Here is an 18,197-nt window from a genome sequence, read left to right as displayed (position 1 = left end):
AAACCCTGAAAAAATGACAGCACCTTCGCAGGCAGCTATGCTTGCTTTTCTCTTGCATGTCCTCTTCATTGGAACTGTATCAGATACGGGTGCAGCATTGTCTGCCAAGTACAAATAATTTTATGATCAGAATGTTTAAAACCCTGAAAAAATGACAGCACCTTCGCGGGCAGCTTTGCTTGGTTTTCTTTTGTATGTCCTCTTCATTGGAACTGTATCAGACTCAGGTCCAGCATTGTCTGCTCAGTACGAATAATTTTACGATCAGAATGTTTAAAACCCTGGGAAAAATGACAGCACCTTCACGGGCAGCTTTGCGAGCATTTCTCTTGTATGTCCTCCTGGCTGTAACTGTAGCTGCCTGTCGTGCGGGATCATCTGAGAAAAGAGATACATAAATGCAACCATTTCAAACCGCAACGTGTCGGCATACCTGGATAAGTGATCTTTGTAATTCCGATGACTTTCTTAAAGCCGGCCTCATCGAAGTCAGAGCTGCAACAACACAAAAACATAGGAGTGGTGAACTACTAATAAATAATAACTTCTAATAAATCTATTTAAATTATACTTGCTACTGGATATCATTGTTAGATTGGCTGCAAAAAACGCTGCACATCAACTTGGGCTGAATTCCAACCATAACTCATTGTAACGATAGCATACCATCGTTATTTAGCAATACCAAGCCATGCGTGTAATCCAAATGTAAGCCATGCTATTGGTCTGTTGTTGTTCTTATTCAATTGTCATATTGAGCAATTGTTTACCTTTCTACAGGTATATTTAGTGGTTAAGATCAATGTTAGTGTAAGATTGTAGCCGGAATAAGTTGGTAAGATTTGCATTGTTAGATAGGATAGGTTTTCAAGTATTACACCGCCCATCCCTGATATCTCTGTTATCCAAGAGGGAAAGTCGTGAGTACCAGTGTTACTAATCAGTGGCGTATCCACGGGGGTTTTAGGGGGTCGGAACCCCCCCCTTTTCAAAATCCTAAAAATTGATGTAAAATATAGCCTCTAATATATGCTAATTTACTAAGTTAACATATTCGTTTTTACGTATGAGAAGGCGAATATGACGTGTTAATGTTATTTAAGGGGACTAAAACCCCTACCAAATCTTGGAATCATGCGCCGAATTAGTCGAAAGGATAAAATAGGTCATTATATTTCGCTAATTCCATACGAATTCTGCGCTTGTTCAGCTACATTTCAGCGGTAGTTGCTGACGTTATCAACTTTCTTCCCTCGATTTCTCTCTCGCCTTGCTAAAACGAGAGACGCATTTTAGGAAAATCTAATCTAATTGGCCGACGCGATACGCAATTGCAAAGACGAAGTTGTCGGCAATCAACATCGCCCGCGAATTCGCTGCACCTGCTCGCCTTGAAATCCTAATTAAGAATTGCACGGCGTGTTGATTGATCAGCGAGACGCAGACACGGCGGCACCAGTACGACAATGCTATTCTCAAATCCACATTGTCTTCGCGATTATTGGCGAGAAATGGTCTACGATTGACATTCACATTTCAAAATACAAGCCTAGCAATCCACCTTCCCGATTGTTAGGTGGCTTGCTGGCGTCCAAATACAGGCCTGTGTTGTTGCTGAACGGGAGATTGAGTTGGCCTAGTAGTAAAGTTAACCTAATTATATCGGCTGACAAGTTTCTCTGCCGATCAAGTTATTATCCCAGTGTGTACTCTGTATTAATTGACTGACTTGCGTACTTGCAATTAAGGTCTAATTACCTTCGCGCGTACTACACATTCAGCCGTACGGCTAGTAAAGCCATCGAAAAGCACACATTCGTGTACGACGTACACTGTTCACACCACACCTCTCTGTGGCGATTGCAATCGCCCTCGTTTATGCTACCGCCTTATTCCGCGCTTGTTCGTCCGCTGCGATACTACCGACCGTGTGCATAATATCGTCAAAACCCAACAAAATCACGCATCTCTGGCCGGAACTAGGCGCTTGGAGACGGACGGCGTTTGCTGGCTCATGACTAAATGTGAGCAATTACGAATTTCTTTCAATCATACCGTGAAAGAAACGCGATTTTCAGGCAATGTCTGTATCGTATTTGTACCTCTCCCACTCACCGCAAATCTCTTTTTATTATTAAACTATACAATATCGTAAATATTTGCCATGGCGTGGAGACGAGTGATCCTAATGATGACGTCATAATAGCCAATTTTGTAACGCAAAACCCCCCCCTTTTTCGCGCTCTGGATACGCCCCTGTTACTAATCATGCATTTGGTGTGACCCGGCTGGGGACTGAACTAACCACCTACCGATCAAGAAGCCGTAAACTCCACCATTACGATATCTTGTCAGTTGTATATATCTATGTCTAGAAATGATACATAACAAATTTGACTCAATCCCAACTCGCATTAGTAAAGTTACCGCAGTTAGAAAACTTTGGAATTGAAAAAAATAGCATTTATGGTAAGAAATCCACTTACGAGTATCGGAAGTTGTATTGAACGCCTGGTTCAACTGGCAGCTTTATCCTCGGACTACGACGAGGTCCGGCTGCAGTGCCTACGAGCAGGATCGGAACTGACAGAAAAAGAAGATGAATTCATAAGAGGTATGGAGCTAATTATTTCCGCACGGACACGCAGTTTCGATTATGTCAGTGCCGTGACAAGGAACACTCTACTAGTCAAATCCAGAAATTGACCATGATCGAAATTGATTATTCGAAGAGCATGATTTAGATGTCGCACTCGCTCCCTTGTGTATATCTAGTGGTTTTTATGTGTCTACTTTAACCTGTTCCACATACGTTGTATTATGTATTAGTTGCATAATGACGCTATACCATATAATCCTTGAAGTCTTTCTATTAATTCATTTATTTCCATGGTAATGAGCCAAGCGAGGAACGTTTTGCAATCGTTAAAATCATTACCACACGTATTTGTCCTTATATTATCAGAAATTTATCGATTGTTCCTACATCCATACCTCTATAGCGGTGGGAGTTTATTTTGCCGTTCTGCACATTTTTATATACTATATGTAATTTCTATACTAGTGTGTGCTTCATACCGCAAACCACTGAATTCCCCACATTAAAACATCACCAGGAAGATCAAGCAGTTGAGTTTTACATCAACCTAGCACCCTTATGTCACGTAGAGAGAGTGATGACACTTTCATAATATTGCATCACCCTATGAATATCAATAGGCCTTGCTAATGTTGCGTGGCCTTCATTGGTTGCAGGCGATTGGGCCATCTTCTAGTTGAATTGTGATTGTTGAGGTAGCGCAAGGTTTGTAGAGAGGTACGCAAGGGAGTTCAATCGTATTTTATTGGTTTTAGTCTTCCACCAATCAGTTCATGGCTTACCTGGGAGCTCTTCCACAATACGATTCGGCTTCTGAACTTTTGACAGACTCCTGGAAAATAGATGATGTCTTGAAAATGGATGAGACTGGCGATTTTAAAAGTAATGGGGGAGAAATATTACTGATGCACTGACTCTGACTTAACATAGGGTAAATGTGTTGCGTAACAGAGCCCATTATGATGCCGTCAAATTGGCCCGAGATCGCCATCCCGTATGTAGAATCCAAGTTAGCGGTGCAAATTCCTACCGAAATTCACGGCTAGGAAAGATTTTGTCTGGGTGTAACATACCACACCCTCAAAAAACATGATTGTAACCACATCGAAAGGTTCCGAGAAACAAGTCAATTCTACTCATATAGTTTTGACTCGAGTCATTTTCAATTCATCGCTGTGTCAAGTCTGAGTCCTAGACACCGAGCAAAGGATTGGAGCCATAGTGATCACAGTTCCTTATCGAGTTCAAGTCAGGTTCAGCCCTGTTTTTCAAAGCCATTGAAGCTTGATCGATATTGAATGTGTCGATAGAAGAGGCTTGAATCAAGCCATATAGAAAGTCTCGGGTCATACGACTTGATCAAAGTTAATACACAAAGTGACTCAAGTCGGGTTAAGTCATTATCCATGTATAACAAAATGATTCGAGTAAAGTCAAAGAAAAATTGCAACTAGAGTCATTACAACCCGGGGCCAAACTTATTTACCGAGCGCAAAACCTCACCTGGACGACTTAGGCTTTGACTTGGATTTCGGAGTCGATTTAGACTTTGGCTTCGATTTGAATTTCGGGTTCGATTTGGATTCCGGGTTCGATTTGGATTTCGGGTTCGATTTGGACTTTGCGTTCGATTTGGACTTTGCGTTCGATTTGGAGTTCGCCATTCCAGCGGGCGTTGTGTTTTGCTCCCGTGATCCGTGATCTGTCGTAGATTTTGCAACTGAATTTTGTTGTCCTATATTTCCAATACTACTACTATATGTCCGCGACATTTGGCAGGGCGTTATCAAGGATATTCGTCTCACGCGCAGAAATCCAATGCCAAGCCGCCATCGCATTACTTACACCGTACACTACAGTCATAGTAGTTATTGTGACGGATGAAATACCTATGCTGGCATAGTAGCTTGTAGCCTGCCAAACAACTACTGGTTTCCATGACCAACAAAACAGCAGCGAAGGAAAAGAGACAGTTAACACATGCAGTCACCTATTCAAGAAAAAGAGGAAGATTGCTTCAGGTCTAGCCAAAGAAAACATACTAGGGAATGAAGTGGAATGCATTTTGCAGCAGAACTTGAGAGCATGAGCTGTGATGTTTTGAGTTAAAGGAAAAGAGAAATCGTTTTGCTCATCCTAAGGCTGCTGTTCGAGAACTCGTTGGTGCGACTGCAGCATCATCTCCACCAGAACGACTTTCAGCCAAATCTAAGAGAACTGTAAAGTGCGAAAGAGAGAGAGAGAGAGAGAGGGAGTTTTAGTGAATGAGCTTGGTGTACAGACATTGATCATTCTCATGTTTGATTTGATATGAGCTCAACTTGAATTCTGCTGCTAATTCTTTCTTATCCAGAATTTCATTCAATTTTTGGGAATTCACTAATTCTGATTCTAATACAATCTGTAATAATTGGGCATCTATAATTCTAATCTAATTTTAAAAAACCGTGTAGCTCTAATTCTTATACTATTATAATTTCTAGAAATTTGCGTAATTTAAATTCTAATCTAATTTAGAAAAACGGAGTAGCTCTAATTCTAATCCAATTTGGAAAAACTGAAGGTTTTCTAGTTCTCCAAGTCTGGTCTCAGAAGCAATCTGGCTGTTGACCAGCGTAATCTAATACTGACCTTCATATCCATTTTCAGATACCAAAGGAAGCTTTGGCGCTGGCCCTTTCCTACCAGAGGATGGTGAGACGGGCCTTTTCCCGCGTCTACTCTCTTGCCCGGAAGAGCCACTTGTTGCCAATCCTGGACTGCGGTTACTGGAATCTGAATAAAGTATTAATTCCGATGAATTGAATGTACTGAGATTACACAATACTCGTTATTATGAGGTTGGTTTCCATGCATTGGCCAGACTTTAATATGTATTTTCGAAATAAGTACAACACTAGCTTTCGATTAAGTCCAGTTTTGATAAATTTTAGCGCACGGGTCGCCAGCTATAGGACTACATATAACGCTGATTCTGCCCTGCTCAGCAGTCAATCGCACGACTGGAGCTGCATATCTATCCGTAGGTTGATAATCTATACTCCAACTGTGGGACTCACTTTCTGAAAGCTGTTGAGCATTGTGTGTATTCACCGAGGGAAGAGAGTCCAACCAGGACTGGATTCGTTTTGTCTTCTCGGCCTTGGACGGCGATGCGGACATGGCATTCCCGCTGCGACTAACGAAAAATTCAGTTACTGTAACACACATATTTCACAGCATATTTCATACTTTGAGGTGATGCAAACGAACATACCACAAAACAGGCACATAGCCAGCCGAGAAAAAGGGGGGTGTTTTGAAGAAAGGACGTGTTTTGAACACAGGACGTTTTACATTCTATCGGATTTTTCGGGCTAAATATATGCACAAATGCCTCTATTGCAGGAATCAGATAATATCGCACATAATTACAACTCTACACTCATATACAACGCCCCGTTAATGTCGAAGCTGGATTTCGCATGATTTCGCATTTAAATTAGTAGCGACCTCAACTTGATATCATACGACAGAACCAGTTTCACGAATGTTCATGTATCCTTTCGGAATATGTTAAACCCGACGTTTCAATCATTTTCATTTCGGCCCGTAACACACCCACAGAACCCAGTTGTATTATTAGGATATATAACCACTATCGTAAACTAAGATAACAACAGAAAGATAAACAAAGACGTAATTTAACCAAAAGCAAAGCAGCACGATCAAGTTACAACACAGCGAGCTCACATCATATCAGATTTCACAAATTAAAATGTTCAATGCGGAATCCATTACAAATTAGCTCAGTTGTTGAAATCACAACTGCCCACCTTTCTGATCTTCTGGCACTCGGGCCTGCCACTTCCTCCTGTTCCGTTGCCACCACGGTTGACTCGGCAAAGAAAGTGTGTGCTCTCTTTATGCTGTTTGTTGATTACAGGTTAAAATCGAACCAACAAGATACGTAAAGGAAAATAATTTCCTCACTAGAACTCGAAACTACCGATGTACAATGTTGGATGATGACGACAATCATTCGAGTAATCGAATCAGAATCGAGTAATAATTCTAAAGCTTGAAGCCGAGTAGAAAGAGTTGATTTCTCGGAGGGGAAATTTAGGCTCTAATTTCAGCCCATGGGGTCCACAAGATGGGTTGGGAACGACTGTGTTAGAGTATATTTTGTAAAGTGGAAGTTTTATTTCTAAATTGAAAGCAGTGAATTACATTGTTAACACATGCTGTTAAGTGGAAATTATCATACGGGGCTTGGTAAGATAGCTACATATTTTATGATGACATGATTCATGTGTCTTCAACTCTTCATGCATGACGTCTAGATCTTCAAATTTAGACAAATTATGCTTACTCTTTACCAAGTATAAAATAAATTAAAATACTTCTGAATCGTTTTTTTTTTCTCGTGCCAGGCATCATTTGCTTCATAAGAAAATCACACGTCTATGTGTGTGCAATGTGGTTATGCAAGGTCGGACAAATTCATCCCGGTCCGCTTCAAACTTTGCACAAGTAGAATATGCCATAGTTGGGGTAGATTTTATACAGGCGTCAAGTATCGCCGATACAAATTCCAGCAGATTTTTTTAAAAAAACTCTTTCACCTGGGAAGAAAGACGCCTCACTGGTACTGTTGAAGTCTTCTGATTTTTTGTCATTTAAATATTCTTCTAAAAGTGCATAATTTCAATGTCGCAACAAAAATATATTCATACATGTATCTCATCAGGACCAAATGTCAGGCGGTTCTCACACCTGCGACCAGCCAAAAATGACCTGGAGCATTCTTCGAAAACGGATTTAGTTACTGTACCACGCATATATTTCGCAGCATTCTTCGCAAGCATATTTCATACTTTGAGGAGATGCAGATGAACATACTACAAAACTACTTTCTTCTTAATAAATTAAGTGTGCGAAGTAATCATATGCCTTAGAAACCATGAAGTAGAAGTGTAACTAATCTATAGCACTAGTTCTCAACCTCCGAACAAATTTTTTGTCCTAAGATCAGAAGGGTCCGTATTATGCATGGGTACAACAAGCCTTGAAAGAAATATCCCTTGAAATCACATCTGTTTGTTTTAACCACGCATCACATTCAGCCAACGTGCCCAGTAATTCGCAGGATTAGGCTGCTATCTACTATTGTTTCACAGAGACAATGCTGTTAAGTGTATAATGATTAGCGATTGTTATGTCATGATTGTTCAACAGTAACATCGCAGAATGACATATACGAATACTAAAACCTAATTATTCTCGTACTGCGAATGCGGGGTGTGTACTATACGTGGGTACAGGCTTTTTTCCAGAATTTACATCCCATGAAAAATTACAGTAATTCTAGTTCTAGTTCTAGTTGCGGATATTGAAAAGTTGGTAGCTTGTCAGAATGTAAGATCGCCATCCAGCATGTCAAATCTACGTCAGCGGTTTCAATTCTTACCAAAATTGACGGCCAGGACAGATTTTGTAAAATTTCACCTGCCTCGGTAAAAGTTGTAACCCCGTCACAAGGTTCCGAGAAAAAAGCCAAGTCCAGTCAAACAAAAATTGCAACTCGAGTCATTACAACCAAGAGGAAAACATATTTACCAAGCGTAACCTCACCTGGACGACTTGGCCGTCGATTTGGCCTTGGGCGTTGACTGGAACTTTGGCGGCGACTCGAACCTTGGCGGCGACTTCGACGTCGACTTTGACTTGGCCTTCACAGCAGATCTTGTAGTTGGCCCCCGTGATCTGTCATCTGTCGTTGATTTTGCAACTGAATTTCGGTGTCCAATATTTTCAATACTATATTTGCGCAACATTTTGCAGGATGTTCACAAGAACATTCCTTTCGTACGGGGAAATTACGAGTCAAGCCGCCATCGCATTACTTACATCGTACAGTCATAGTAGTTATTGTGACAAATAAAATACGTATGCTGGTATAGTAGTTTTGAGCTTGCGAACATCTTCTATTTTCTATCAAAACAGGACAGCAGCGAAGAAAAAGATATAGTCAGCACAGGCATGTTCAGATCTACCGAAAGAAAATATATAAGGGGATGAAGTGGAAAGATATTTCACAGCAGAGAGTGAGAGCATGGGCTGTGATGTTTTGAGTTACTGGAAAAGAGAAATCGTTTTGCTCATCCCAGGGCTGCTCCTCGAGAACTCGTACGCATGACTACAACATCACCTGGATTGGGAACTGCATAGGGATAAAGAGAAAGATAGTTTTATTGAACGAGCCAAGCTTGGTTTACAGACATTAATCATTCTTCTGCTTGATTTGATATGAACGAACTACACTTGAATTTTGCTGGATATACTTTCTCAGTGACAATTTCACACAATTTTTGAGAATTCACTAATTCTAATACCAATCTAATATGAAAAAAACTGTGTAGCTCCAATTCTAATTCCAACCTAATCTGTAAAATATTGTGCAATTCTAATTCTAATCTAATTTCAAAACACTGTGTAGCTCTAATTCTGATACTAATAAAATTCGTGCAATTCTAATTCTGATCCAATTTGGTAAAACTGAAGAGTTTCTAGTTTTCCAAGTCTGGTATCAGAAGCAATTTGGCTGTTGACCAGCGAAATCTAATACTTACCTTCATATCCATATTCAGGTGCCGAGGGACGCTTTGGCGGAAGTCCGCTTCCACCAGATGATGGTGAGACGGGCCTTTTCCGGCGTCTAGTCCCTTGCTTGGCAGAGCCCCTTGGTCGAAATCCAGGAATGCGGTTACTGGAATCTGAATATAGTATTAATTCTGATGATTCGAGCGCACTGTGCACACTGTGCATGTGAGCGTTAGGAGAGGAGTCGCATATCTATCCTTAGGTTGGTAATCTATATTCCCACAGTTGGACTTACTTTTTGAAAGCTGTTGAGCCGAGGGAAGAGAGTCTAATAAGGTCTGCAGACCTTTCGTTTTCTCTTCCTTGGACCGTTCGGTCTCCTCACACCTGCTACTAACATAAAATGACATACAGCAATTTTCGAAAATGAATCAAGATTCTGTAAGACATATAATTTGCAGCATATTTCGCAAGCATTTACATACTTTGAGGTGATGCCAATGAAGGGCAAAAATAGGGTGTTTCAAAAACATGATTGTTTTACATTATATCGGATTTATCGGGCTAAATATATGCACAAATGCCTGTACTGCTGGAATTAAATAATCTCGCACACATCAACAACTCTGCACTCCTATACAAAGCCCCACCAATGTCGAAACGGGATTTCGCAATTAAATTAGTAGCGACCTCAACTTGATACCATACAACAGAACCCTTTTCACAAATGGTAATGTATCCCGTCAGAATATGTTATACCCAACCTTGGTAGGTTCTGCACTGTGAACCTTTTTCATATATTACAATTTAAGCTTCATTATAAGATCTTTGGTTGAAATTGATTGCATTTCAATTGCGGTCCACTCCATGCATGGCGCTGGCAGCGTAAAAAAAATTCAACACTACACGAGCATGCACCTTGACAAATTTCTGCTGTGAGATTGACCTGCCATCACACAACGTCAAAAGCGAAATACACTGCATATAGGTAGTCGGCGAATGACGTTCATCCAACCAATCAACGAAATTGATATCGTTGTCTGATGTACAAAATCTAGCAGGCGTACGTGGTCAATCTTGACTTCATATATTTATTGTGTCATAAAAACCAAATCCGTGCGATAGGGGTGTTGGCTACTGATGTGTAACTTGTGAATGGGGTAATATTGGCACCAACAATAGAAACCCGCTTTACACTATGCTCAATATCATACGCCGAATACGTTCACTGGACTGGCCTAGACCGATAAGGCGTAAGCTTATATTCCTTGCAAGTCGTCGTTGAATTTGTTGGCAAAGCGACAGCAGATATTGATTTCATGGGATCATTATATTATTTGATTGCACCAGTTGATACATTTGGCGATATTTAAAACGTCAATATGTATTTGACCGTTATAGCATTTTATGGCCCGACGCAAGTATGGTATGCAAGATCGGACAATTTCATCCCGGTCTGTTCCAAACTTTGCACAAGTAGATTATGCCATTATTGGGATGGATTTTAGTTGGGCGTCAAATATCGCCGATAAAAACTCCAGCAGGAAATTTTTAAAAACTCTTTCACCTGGGAAGAAATTTCTTTTTTAGTTGACGCACGCCTCCTGGTAGTAGGTTACCCATAGAATACGAGTCGTCGTTCGACAACTCACTTTCGGTGGAGGAAATCTTGTCACCTGAAAAAATACTCATGTTCTATCCAACCGCCCAAGATCATAGAAAGGAGACCAACGTCAAGTCATACACACCTTCCCCCTCGCTTTCCTTGGATTCCTGGACCCTGTTTGTAAATAGCCAGATTAAAATCGAACTAATAAAAATGCAAAGACGCCTCACTGGCACTCGAAACTGCCAATAGAGAGTGTTGGATAACGATGCCAGTGATATAAGGCATCGAACATGAATCGAGAAATGAGTCCAACGATTCGAGTCAAGTATGACTGCATGATTATTTCAAGTACTCAAACTATATAATCATTTCCAGCAAGAGGTAATTTGTCACGAGCCTTCTCAAGCTAGATTGGTCGTATTGAAGCATACCAAACTAACGTTGGTGGAACAGAGATATTTGTGAAGACCAAATGACTCAGCATTTTCACCAAGTGCAATTGAATAGGCGATGAAACAATGAGCGGGAGGGCGGCTGAAATTCCAACAATATATGGAGCACTAGATCTTCGTTTATTGGAGTCCTATCAGTTTGTCATGGGGAGGTCGCCGTCACCGTCATTCAACAATAAAATCTATTTCACCAGGCTGTACACTGCTCGGGAGGCAGCGACCAAGACAAGCTTTGCAGTATCCTAAACACATTTTTATGATCCTAATAAAAAACCGTGTCAGTGGGTGAAAAAGAGATTTTAAAATGCATCATTTTCACCATTGTTTGGAATGATGACGGCGCATAATTATTATTTTTGATAATTAACCGACACTTTCTTATTATCAAATACCTATACATCCACTGAGCACCATGTATTAACAATGTAATTCACAGCTCTCAATTCAGAAATACAATTAATAAATCACACGATATACTTTAAATTTTCGTCTCGGCCCGCCAAGCTATTTTCTGCTTTCATTTGACACGAGGGGAACATAATTGCGTACCCTGCCTTCTTGAATGTCTTAGGTCATATGACTTGGTCGTGTTAAGACACAAAGACTTACGTAATTTTCCATGCATAACAAAATGACCCGAGTCAACTCAAAGAAAAATTGCAACTCGAGTCATTACAGCCAAGGGCAAAACTTTTTTACTGAGCACAACCTCACCTTGTTGACTTGGCCTTGGGTGTCGACTTGCACTCAAGCGACGACCTGGACTTAGGCGTCGACATGGACTTAGGCGTCGACTCGGACTTAGGCGTCGACTTGGACTCGAGCGTCGTCTTAGACTTGGGCGTGGATTTTGACGTCAACTTGACCTTGGTCTTCCCAGCAGGCTCTGCAGTTGGCTCCCATGAGCTGTGATCTGTCGTTGATTTTGCAACTGAATTTTGGTGTCAAATATTTCCAATACTACATGTTCGCGACATTTTGCAGGACGCCATACAGTCATAATAATTATTGATAAATAAAATACTCACGCTGGCATAGTAGCTTGTAGCCTGCAAACAACTTCTAGTTTCGATCACAAACAGAACAGCACCCAAGAAAATATCATAGTTAACACAGGCTTTTTAACACATGCTCTCAACTACATCAAGAAAAAAGAGGAAGATTGCTTAAGATCTGTTCAAAGAAAATATATTAGGGAATGAAGTGGAAAGATATTTCGCAGCAGAGCTTGAGAGCATGGAATGTGATGTTTTGAGTTACTGGAAAAGATGAAGCGTTTTGGTCATCCCGAGGCTGCTGCTAGAGAACTCGTAGGTGTACCTGCAATATCCTCTCGATCGAAAAGAGTTTTCAGCCAAGGATGCACGAAAACTGTATAGCGCGAAAGAGAGAGAAATATGGTTTCAATAAGCGAGCAAGGTTTGGTGTACAGACGTTAAATTTTTTTTCATTCGGAATTTCATTCTATATTTGCGAATTAACAAATTCTAATCTAATTTGTAGAGCTTCTTGGAGGTACAGAACTTAAATATATACTTGAATAGTATATTCATCTTGAAATGAACCCGAATATTTTCGAATGACACTCGTCAGGGGTAATCGTCAGCAACTAGTGGAGAATCGGAAAGAATGTTGTATATCAACAATCGTATCACAAAATATGACGTCACCAGCATGAAATTTCGAATGAGAGAGCGTTCAATGTACTATTTTTGAGTGGTACACGAACTCCTTTTGTTGACAGAGTTTTGGCTGGTGTATTTCGATAAAAGTCGACTCCAAGACACACAAATGGAAGTGTGAACGCCCCTCACAACGACACGAAATCTGTCGTCTCGATAATTATTCGCACACATCGGATTATCTAGCACAGTGGTTCTTAACCTTTTTTCTTCCAGCGCCCCCTTTCAAAAATTATCGTGCTCCAGCGCCCCCCAACTTCATATTGTAAGGAATGTAATAAAGACAATGAGTAAGAGGGAGGGCCGTAATAGCACTTCGTCAACCCCCCTAAAAACGATTGCCTTGCGCACCCATAGCGTGATAAACTGATCCTCTAAGATCTTCGCCCCCACGAACCCCATATCGTGATTTTGATGGTCAGCAAAGTTTGTGTGGCCTGGTCGCCCTAGGTACCAAAATTTTCGATAATGCATGAATGGAAAGGTGGTAATTACATATATAACTCGCTATAAACTTTTTATCCTCTCAGCCCACGTAATCAGATTTACCAGTAGCACTGAGTGAGCTGTTGTATAGGAAAATAAAGGGCACGTAATTAATGATTAAACATATTCGGGCGTGCCCGCAGGTACAATTATTCGTTACCAGGGCCGTAACAGCACTTCGTCAGCCCCCCTCCAAACAAAAAACGTTGGTCCAGGGCCCCCATCGGGTGATAAACCAAACTTCCGGGGGACTTCACTCCCAGACCTCCATTAGGCTGTCCGCTATTGGCTGATAGCCTATTAGGTATCTACATTGGGTGTCCATTTACTGAGGCAGCTATGCTCGCCTAGTCGCACGAAGCGCGAAAAATCTCACTAATTATTGATTAAATTGGTCAATATCATTGGGAATTGCATGTAAATTGAGATCAATTTTTATCCTCTCTCTGCTCATGTAAACACATTTACCGGTAGAGCTGAGTGAGGTGCAATGTTCCCTCTGAGCTGCGCACGTGCGCAGTGCTGACGCGGTCTCTGCGCACAGGAAATCTACGTTGCGCACAACAAATCTGAAGTTATTACCTCTTTTTAGTCGTTACGCACTGTTGTCCAAGGGTCAGCGCAGTGAGTTGTTGAGTGTGCGCAGACTCATCAAAACTTAAAGCGAACATTGTGAGGTTTCTTGAAAACTGTAGCGCCCGTTACTAATAATTAAACATATTCGGGCGGGCGAGCCCGTTGGTATGACTTCGTTGCATGATGTTATTTCGTGACCCCCTGTCTGCAATATCAAAAAATATAGAATCGCTCAACGGGGATATCGCCCAACAGGAATATCCCTGTCGTCCAATCGTACTAAACTAAAAGACGCACCAATTTCAGATTGGTATTTCCTCACTGACATATAATTTTTCCCTGCCAGATGGAATTCGTCTTCTGGTGTTCAGATTGCCAAGACAGGAACATTCGGTGTCAGTCATTTAGGCGCCCATGGACAATTAAACCTATATGTATTTTGAACGCTATATGTAACGAAGTTTTCGGTGTTAATTTGCCCTGAATATTCATTAAGGATAAGTCCTATCACCACATCATCTACTGCGAAGCCATTTTTCTCCAGCGCCCCCCATACCGCCCCCCTGAGCCCAGCGCCCCCCATATCGCCCCCTGAGCGCTTCCGCCCCCCTTCAAAGTCGCCAGCGCCCCCTGGGGGGCGCTGTGGGCAAGGTTAAGAACCACTGATCTAGCAGATGTTTGCCGATGGTAGAATCAGATCATCGGGTTCGTGACAGCGTCCGCAGGAACGCATAAACAAGCATGCCCCCAGATCTATCAGGGCAAATGTAACACACTAGGTGAAAAGCTCACCCTTGACTCATCCGCCTAAACTTGATGCTGACCTATCAAAGGTCATTAATTCTGCCATCGGCAAACATCTGCTAGATAATCCAATTTGTGCGAATAATTATCGAGACGACAGATTTCGCGACATTGGGAGGGACCTTCAAGAAGCTCTTGAGATTTTAATATGTATTTTTGAAATAGGTGCAACACTAGCTGTCGATTGAGTTAAGTCTGATTGAATTTTAGCGCTCGTGTTCCCAGCTATAGGACTACCAATAACGCTGAATTTGCCATGCTTATCAGTCAACTACACTGTGCATGTGCATGTGAGCATGAGGAAAGGAGCTCCATATCTATCCTCAGGTTGGTAACCTATACTCCCATAGTTGGACTCACTTTTCGACAGCTGTTGAGCCGTGGGTTCCGCTGTCGAGGCAAGAGAGTCCAATAAGTTGTGCAGACGTTTCGTTTTCTCTTCCTGGGACCGTTCGGTCTCCTCACACCTGCTACTAACAAAAATTGACATATAGCAATTTTCGAAAATAAGTCAAAATACACAAACATATATAATTTGCAGCATATTGCGCAAGCATTTTCATACTTTGAGGTGATGCGAACGAAGGGAAAAAATAGGGTGTTTCAAAAACATGTTTTAAATTATATCAAATTTATCGGGCTAAATATATGCACAAATGCCTCTACTGCAGGAATCAGATAATCTCGCACACATCAACAACTCTACACTCATATACAAAGCCCCGCCAATGTCGAAGCGGGATTTCGCATGATTTCGCATTTAAATTATTAGCGACCTTACCTTGATACCATACAACAGAGCCCTTTTCACAAATGGTAATGTATCCCGTCAGAATATGTTATACCCAACCTTGGTAGGTTATGCACTGTAAACCTTTTTCATATATTACAATTTTCGCTTCATTATAAGATATTTGGTTGAAATTGATTGCATTTCAATTGCGGTCCACTCTAGGCATGGCGCTGGCAGCGTAAAAAAAATTCAACACTGAACGAGCATGCACCTTGACAAATTTCTGCTGTGAGATTGACCCGCCATCACACAACGTCAAAAGCGAAATACACTACATATAGGTAGTCGGCGAATGATGTTCATCCAACCAATCAACGAAATTGATATCGTTGACTGATGTACAAAATCTAGCAGGCGTACGTGGTCTATCTTGACTTTATATATTTATTGTACCCTAAAAACCAAATCTGCGCGATTGGCGTGTTGGCTACTGCTGTGTAACTTGTGAATGGGGTAATATTAGCATCAAGTATAGAAACCCGCTTTGCACTCTGCTAAATATCACACTCTGAATACATTGTCTGGACTGGCCTACACCGTTACGGCATAAGCTTATATTCCTTGCAAGTCGTCGTCGAATTTGTTGGCAAAGCGACAGCAGATATTAATTTCATGGGATCATCATATTATGTTATTGCCCCAGTTGATGCATTTGGCGATATTTAAAACGTCAATATGTATTTGAGCATTGTAGCATTTTGTGGCCCGACTCATCGCTAGGCATCGTGTACAACTTATACATTTGTATACGCTGTCACTTCACTGAAATGTTGGGTTGGAATTAGCAATATTACGTCACATGACGTCATGAGGTTTACGTTCACACGAACCTGAATCTTTCAGAGGTTCACACCATCCCTACTTTCTACCAAGTACAACAATTTTATTCTAATATTTCTTAATGAGATTTTTCTCGTGCCAGTCATGAATTGCTACGATAGGAAATCACACTTACACGATGTGTGTGCAATGTGAATACGGTATGCGAGATCAGACAATTTCATCCCGGTCTGTTTCAAACTTTGCACAAGTAGAGTATGCCATTGTTGGGAAAGATTTTAGTTAGGCGTCAAATATCGCCGATGAAAATTCAAGCAGAAAATTTTTAAAAACTCTTTCACCTGGGAAGAAATTTCTTTTTTAGTTGACGCGCGCCTCCTGGTAGTAGGTTACCCATAGAATATGAGTCGTCGTTCGACACCTCACTTTTGGTGGAGGAAATCTCGTCGCCTGAAAATATACGCAAGTTCTATCCATCCGCCCAAGATCATAGAAGGGAAACCAACGTCAAGTCATACACACCTTCCCCGTCGCTTTCTTTGGATTCCTGGACCCTGTTTGTAAATAGCCAGATTAAAATCGAACTAATAAAAATGCAAAGACGCCTCACTGGCACTCGAAACTGCCAATAGACAGTGTTGGATAACGATGCCAGTGATATGAGTCATCGAACATGAATCGAGAAATGAGTCCAATGATTCGAGTCAAGTATGACTGCATGATTATTTCAAGTACTCAAACTATATGATCATTTCCAGCAAGAGTTAATTTGTCACGAGCCTTATCAAGCTAGATTGGTCGTATTGAGGCATACGAAACTAACGTTGGCGGAACAGAGACATCTGTGAAGTCCAAATGACTCGGCATTTTCACCAAGTGCAATTGAATAGGCGGTGAAACAATGAGCGGGAGGGTGGCTGAAATTTCAAGAATATTTGGAGCACTAGATCTTCATTTATTGGAGTCCTATTAGTTTGTCGTGGGGAGGTCGCCGTCCATCAACAATAAAGTCTATTTCACCAGGTTGTACACTGCTCGGGAGGCAGCGACCAAGACAAGCTTTGCAGTATCCTAAATACATTTTTATGATCCTAATAAAAAATCCAGTCAGTGAGTGAAAAAGAAAGTTCGAAATGTATCAGTTTCACCATTGTTTGGAATGATGACGGCGAATGAATATTATTTTTGATAATTAAGGAACACTTTCTCATCGTCAAATACCAATACATCCACTGAGCCCCATGTATTAACGATGTATTTCACTGCTTTCAATTCAGAAATACAATTAATAAATCGCGGGATATACTCTAAATTTTTGACTCGGCCCGCCAAGCAATTTTCTGCTTTCATTTGACACGAGGGGAAAATGATTGCATACCCTGCCATATTGAATGTCTCAGGTCATATGACTTAGACGTGTTAAGACACAAAGAGTAACGTCATTTTCCATGCATAACAAAATGACTCGTCTCAAGTCAAAGAGGAATTGCAACTCGAGTCATTACAACCAAGGGCAAAACTGTTTTACTGAGCACAGCCTCACCTTGTTGACTTGGCCTTGGGTGTCGGCTTGGACTTGGCCTTCCCAGCAGGCTCTGCAGTTGGCTCCAGTGAACTGTGATCTGTCGTTGATTTTGCAACTGAATTTTATTGTCAAATATTTCCAATACTACATGTCGGCGACATTTTGAAGGAGGCAATAAACTGTACAGTCATAATAGTAATTGACGAAATAAAATACCCATCCTGGCATAGTACCTTGTAGCCTGCAAACAACTTCTAGTTTTGATCACAAACAGAACAGCACCGACAAAAATATCATAGTTAACAC

The 18,197-nt window shown here is 41.1% G+C and overlaps 1 protein-coding gene across 9 annotated transcripts in view; it reads right to left on the bottom strand.

The window, feature by feature from the left end:
• The window catches only part of LOC145459336 (uncharacterized), a 55,445-nt gene that overhangs the window by 9,680 nt on the left and 27,568 nt on the right, over positions 1-18,197 (bottom strand). For 6 of the 9 annotated variants that reach the window (XM_080337978.1, XM_080337982.1, XM_080337985.1 and 3 more), the window contains exons 28-47: positions 17,910-17,988; positions 16,889-16,920; positions 16,708-16,816; positions 15,154-15,266; positions 11,960-12,158; positions 10,933-10,964; positions 10,752-10,860; positions 9,480-9,574; positions 9,214-9,357; positions 8,216-8,354; positions 6,415-6,507; positions 5,659-5,777; positions 5,231-5,374; positions 4,103-4,301; positions 3,382-3,431; positions 2,487-2,583; positions 434-495; positions 301-378; positions 162-239; positions 24-101 (exon numbers count right to left, since the gene is read on the bottom strand). In XM_080337978.1, the coding sequence (XP_080194104.1) occupies positions 24-101; positions 162-239; positions 301-378; positions 434-495; positions 2,487-2,583; positions 3,382-3,431; positions 4,103-4,301; positions 5,231-5,374; positions 5,659-5,777; positions 6,415-6,507; positions 8,216-8,354; positions 9,214-9,357; positions 9,480-9,574; positions 10,752-10,860; positions 10,933-10,964; positions 11,960-12,158; positions 15,154-15,266; positions 16,708-16,816; positions 16,889-16,920; positions 17,910-17,988 (2,049 nt within the window). The remainder of the gene's footprint in view (positions 1-23; positions 102-161; positions 240-300; positions 379-433; positions 496-2,486; positions 2,584-3,381; positions 3,432-4,102; positions 4,302-5,230; positions 5,375-5,658; positions 5,778-6,414; positions 6,508-8,215; positions 8,355-9,213; positions 9,358-9,479; positions 9,575-10,751; positions 10,861-10,932; positions 10,965-11,959; positions 12,159-15,153; positions 15,267-16,707; positions 16,817-16,888; positions 16,921-17,909; positions 17,989-18,197) is intronic. The other 3 variants (XM_080337984.1, XM_080337979.1, XM_080337986.1) reach the window with 3 other exon arrangements.

The sequence above is a fragment of the Botryllus schlosseri genome, chromosome 16, assembly GCF_051294905.1.
Source record: "Botryllus schlosseri isolate E-star chromosome 16, Bs_hap1, whole genome shotgun sequence".
NCBI lineage: Eukaryota > Metazoa > Chordata > Ascidiacea > Stolidobranchia > Styelidae > Botryllus > Botryllus schlosseri.
The sequence above is the reverse complement of the archived record's forward strand: the minus strand, read 5'-3'. Positions and strand labels throughout refer to the sequence as shown.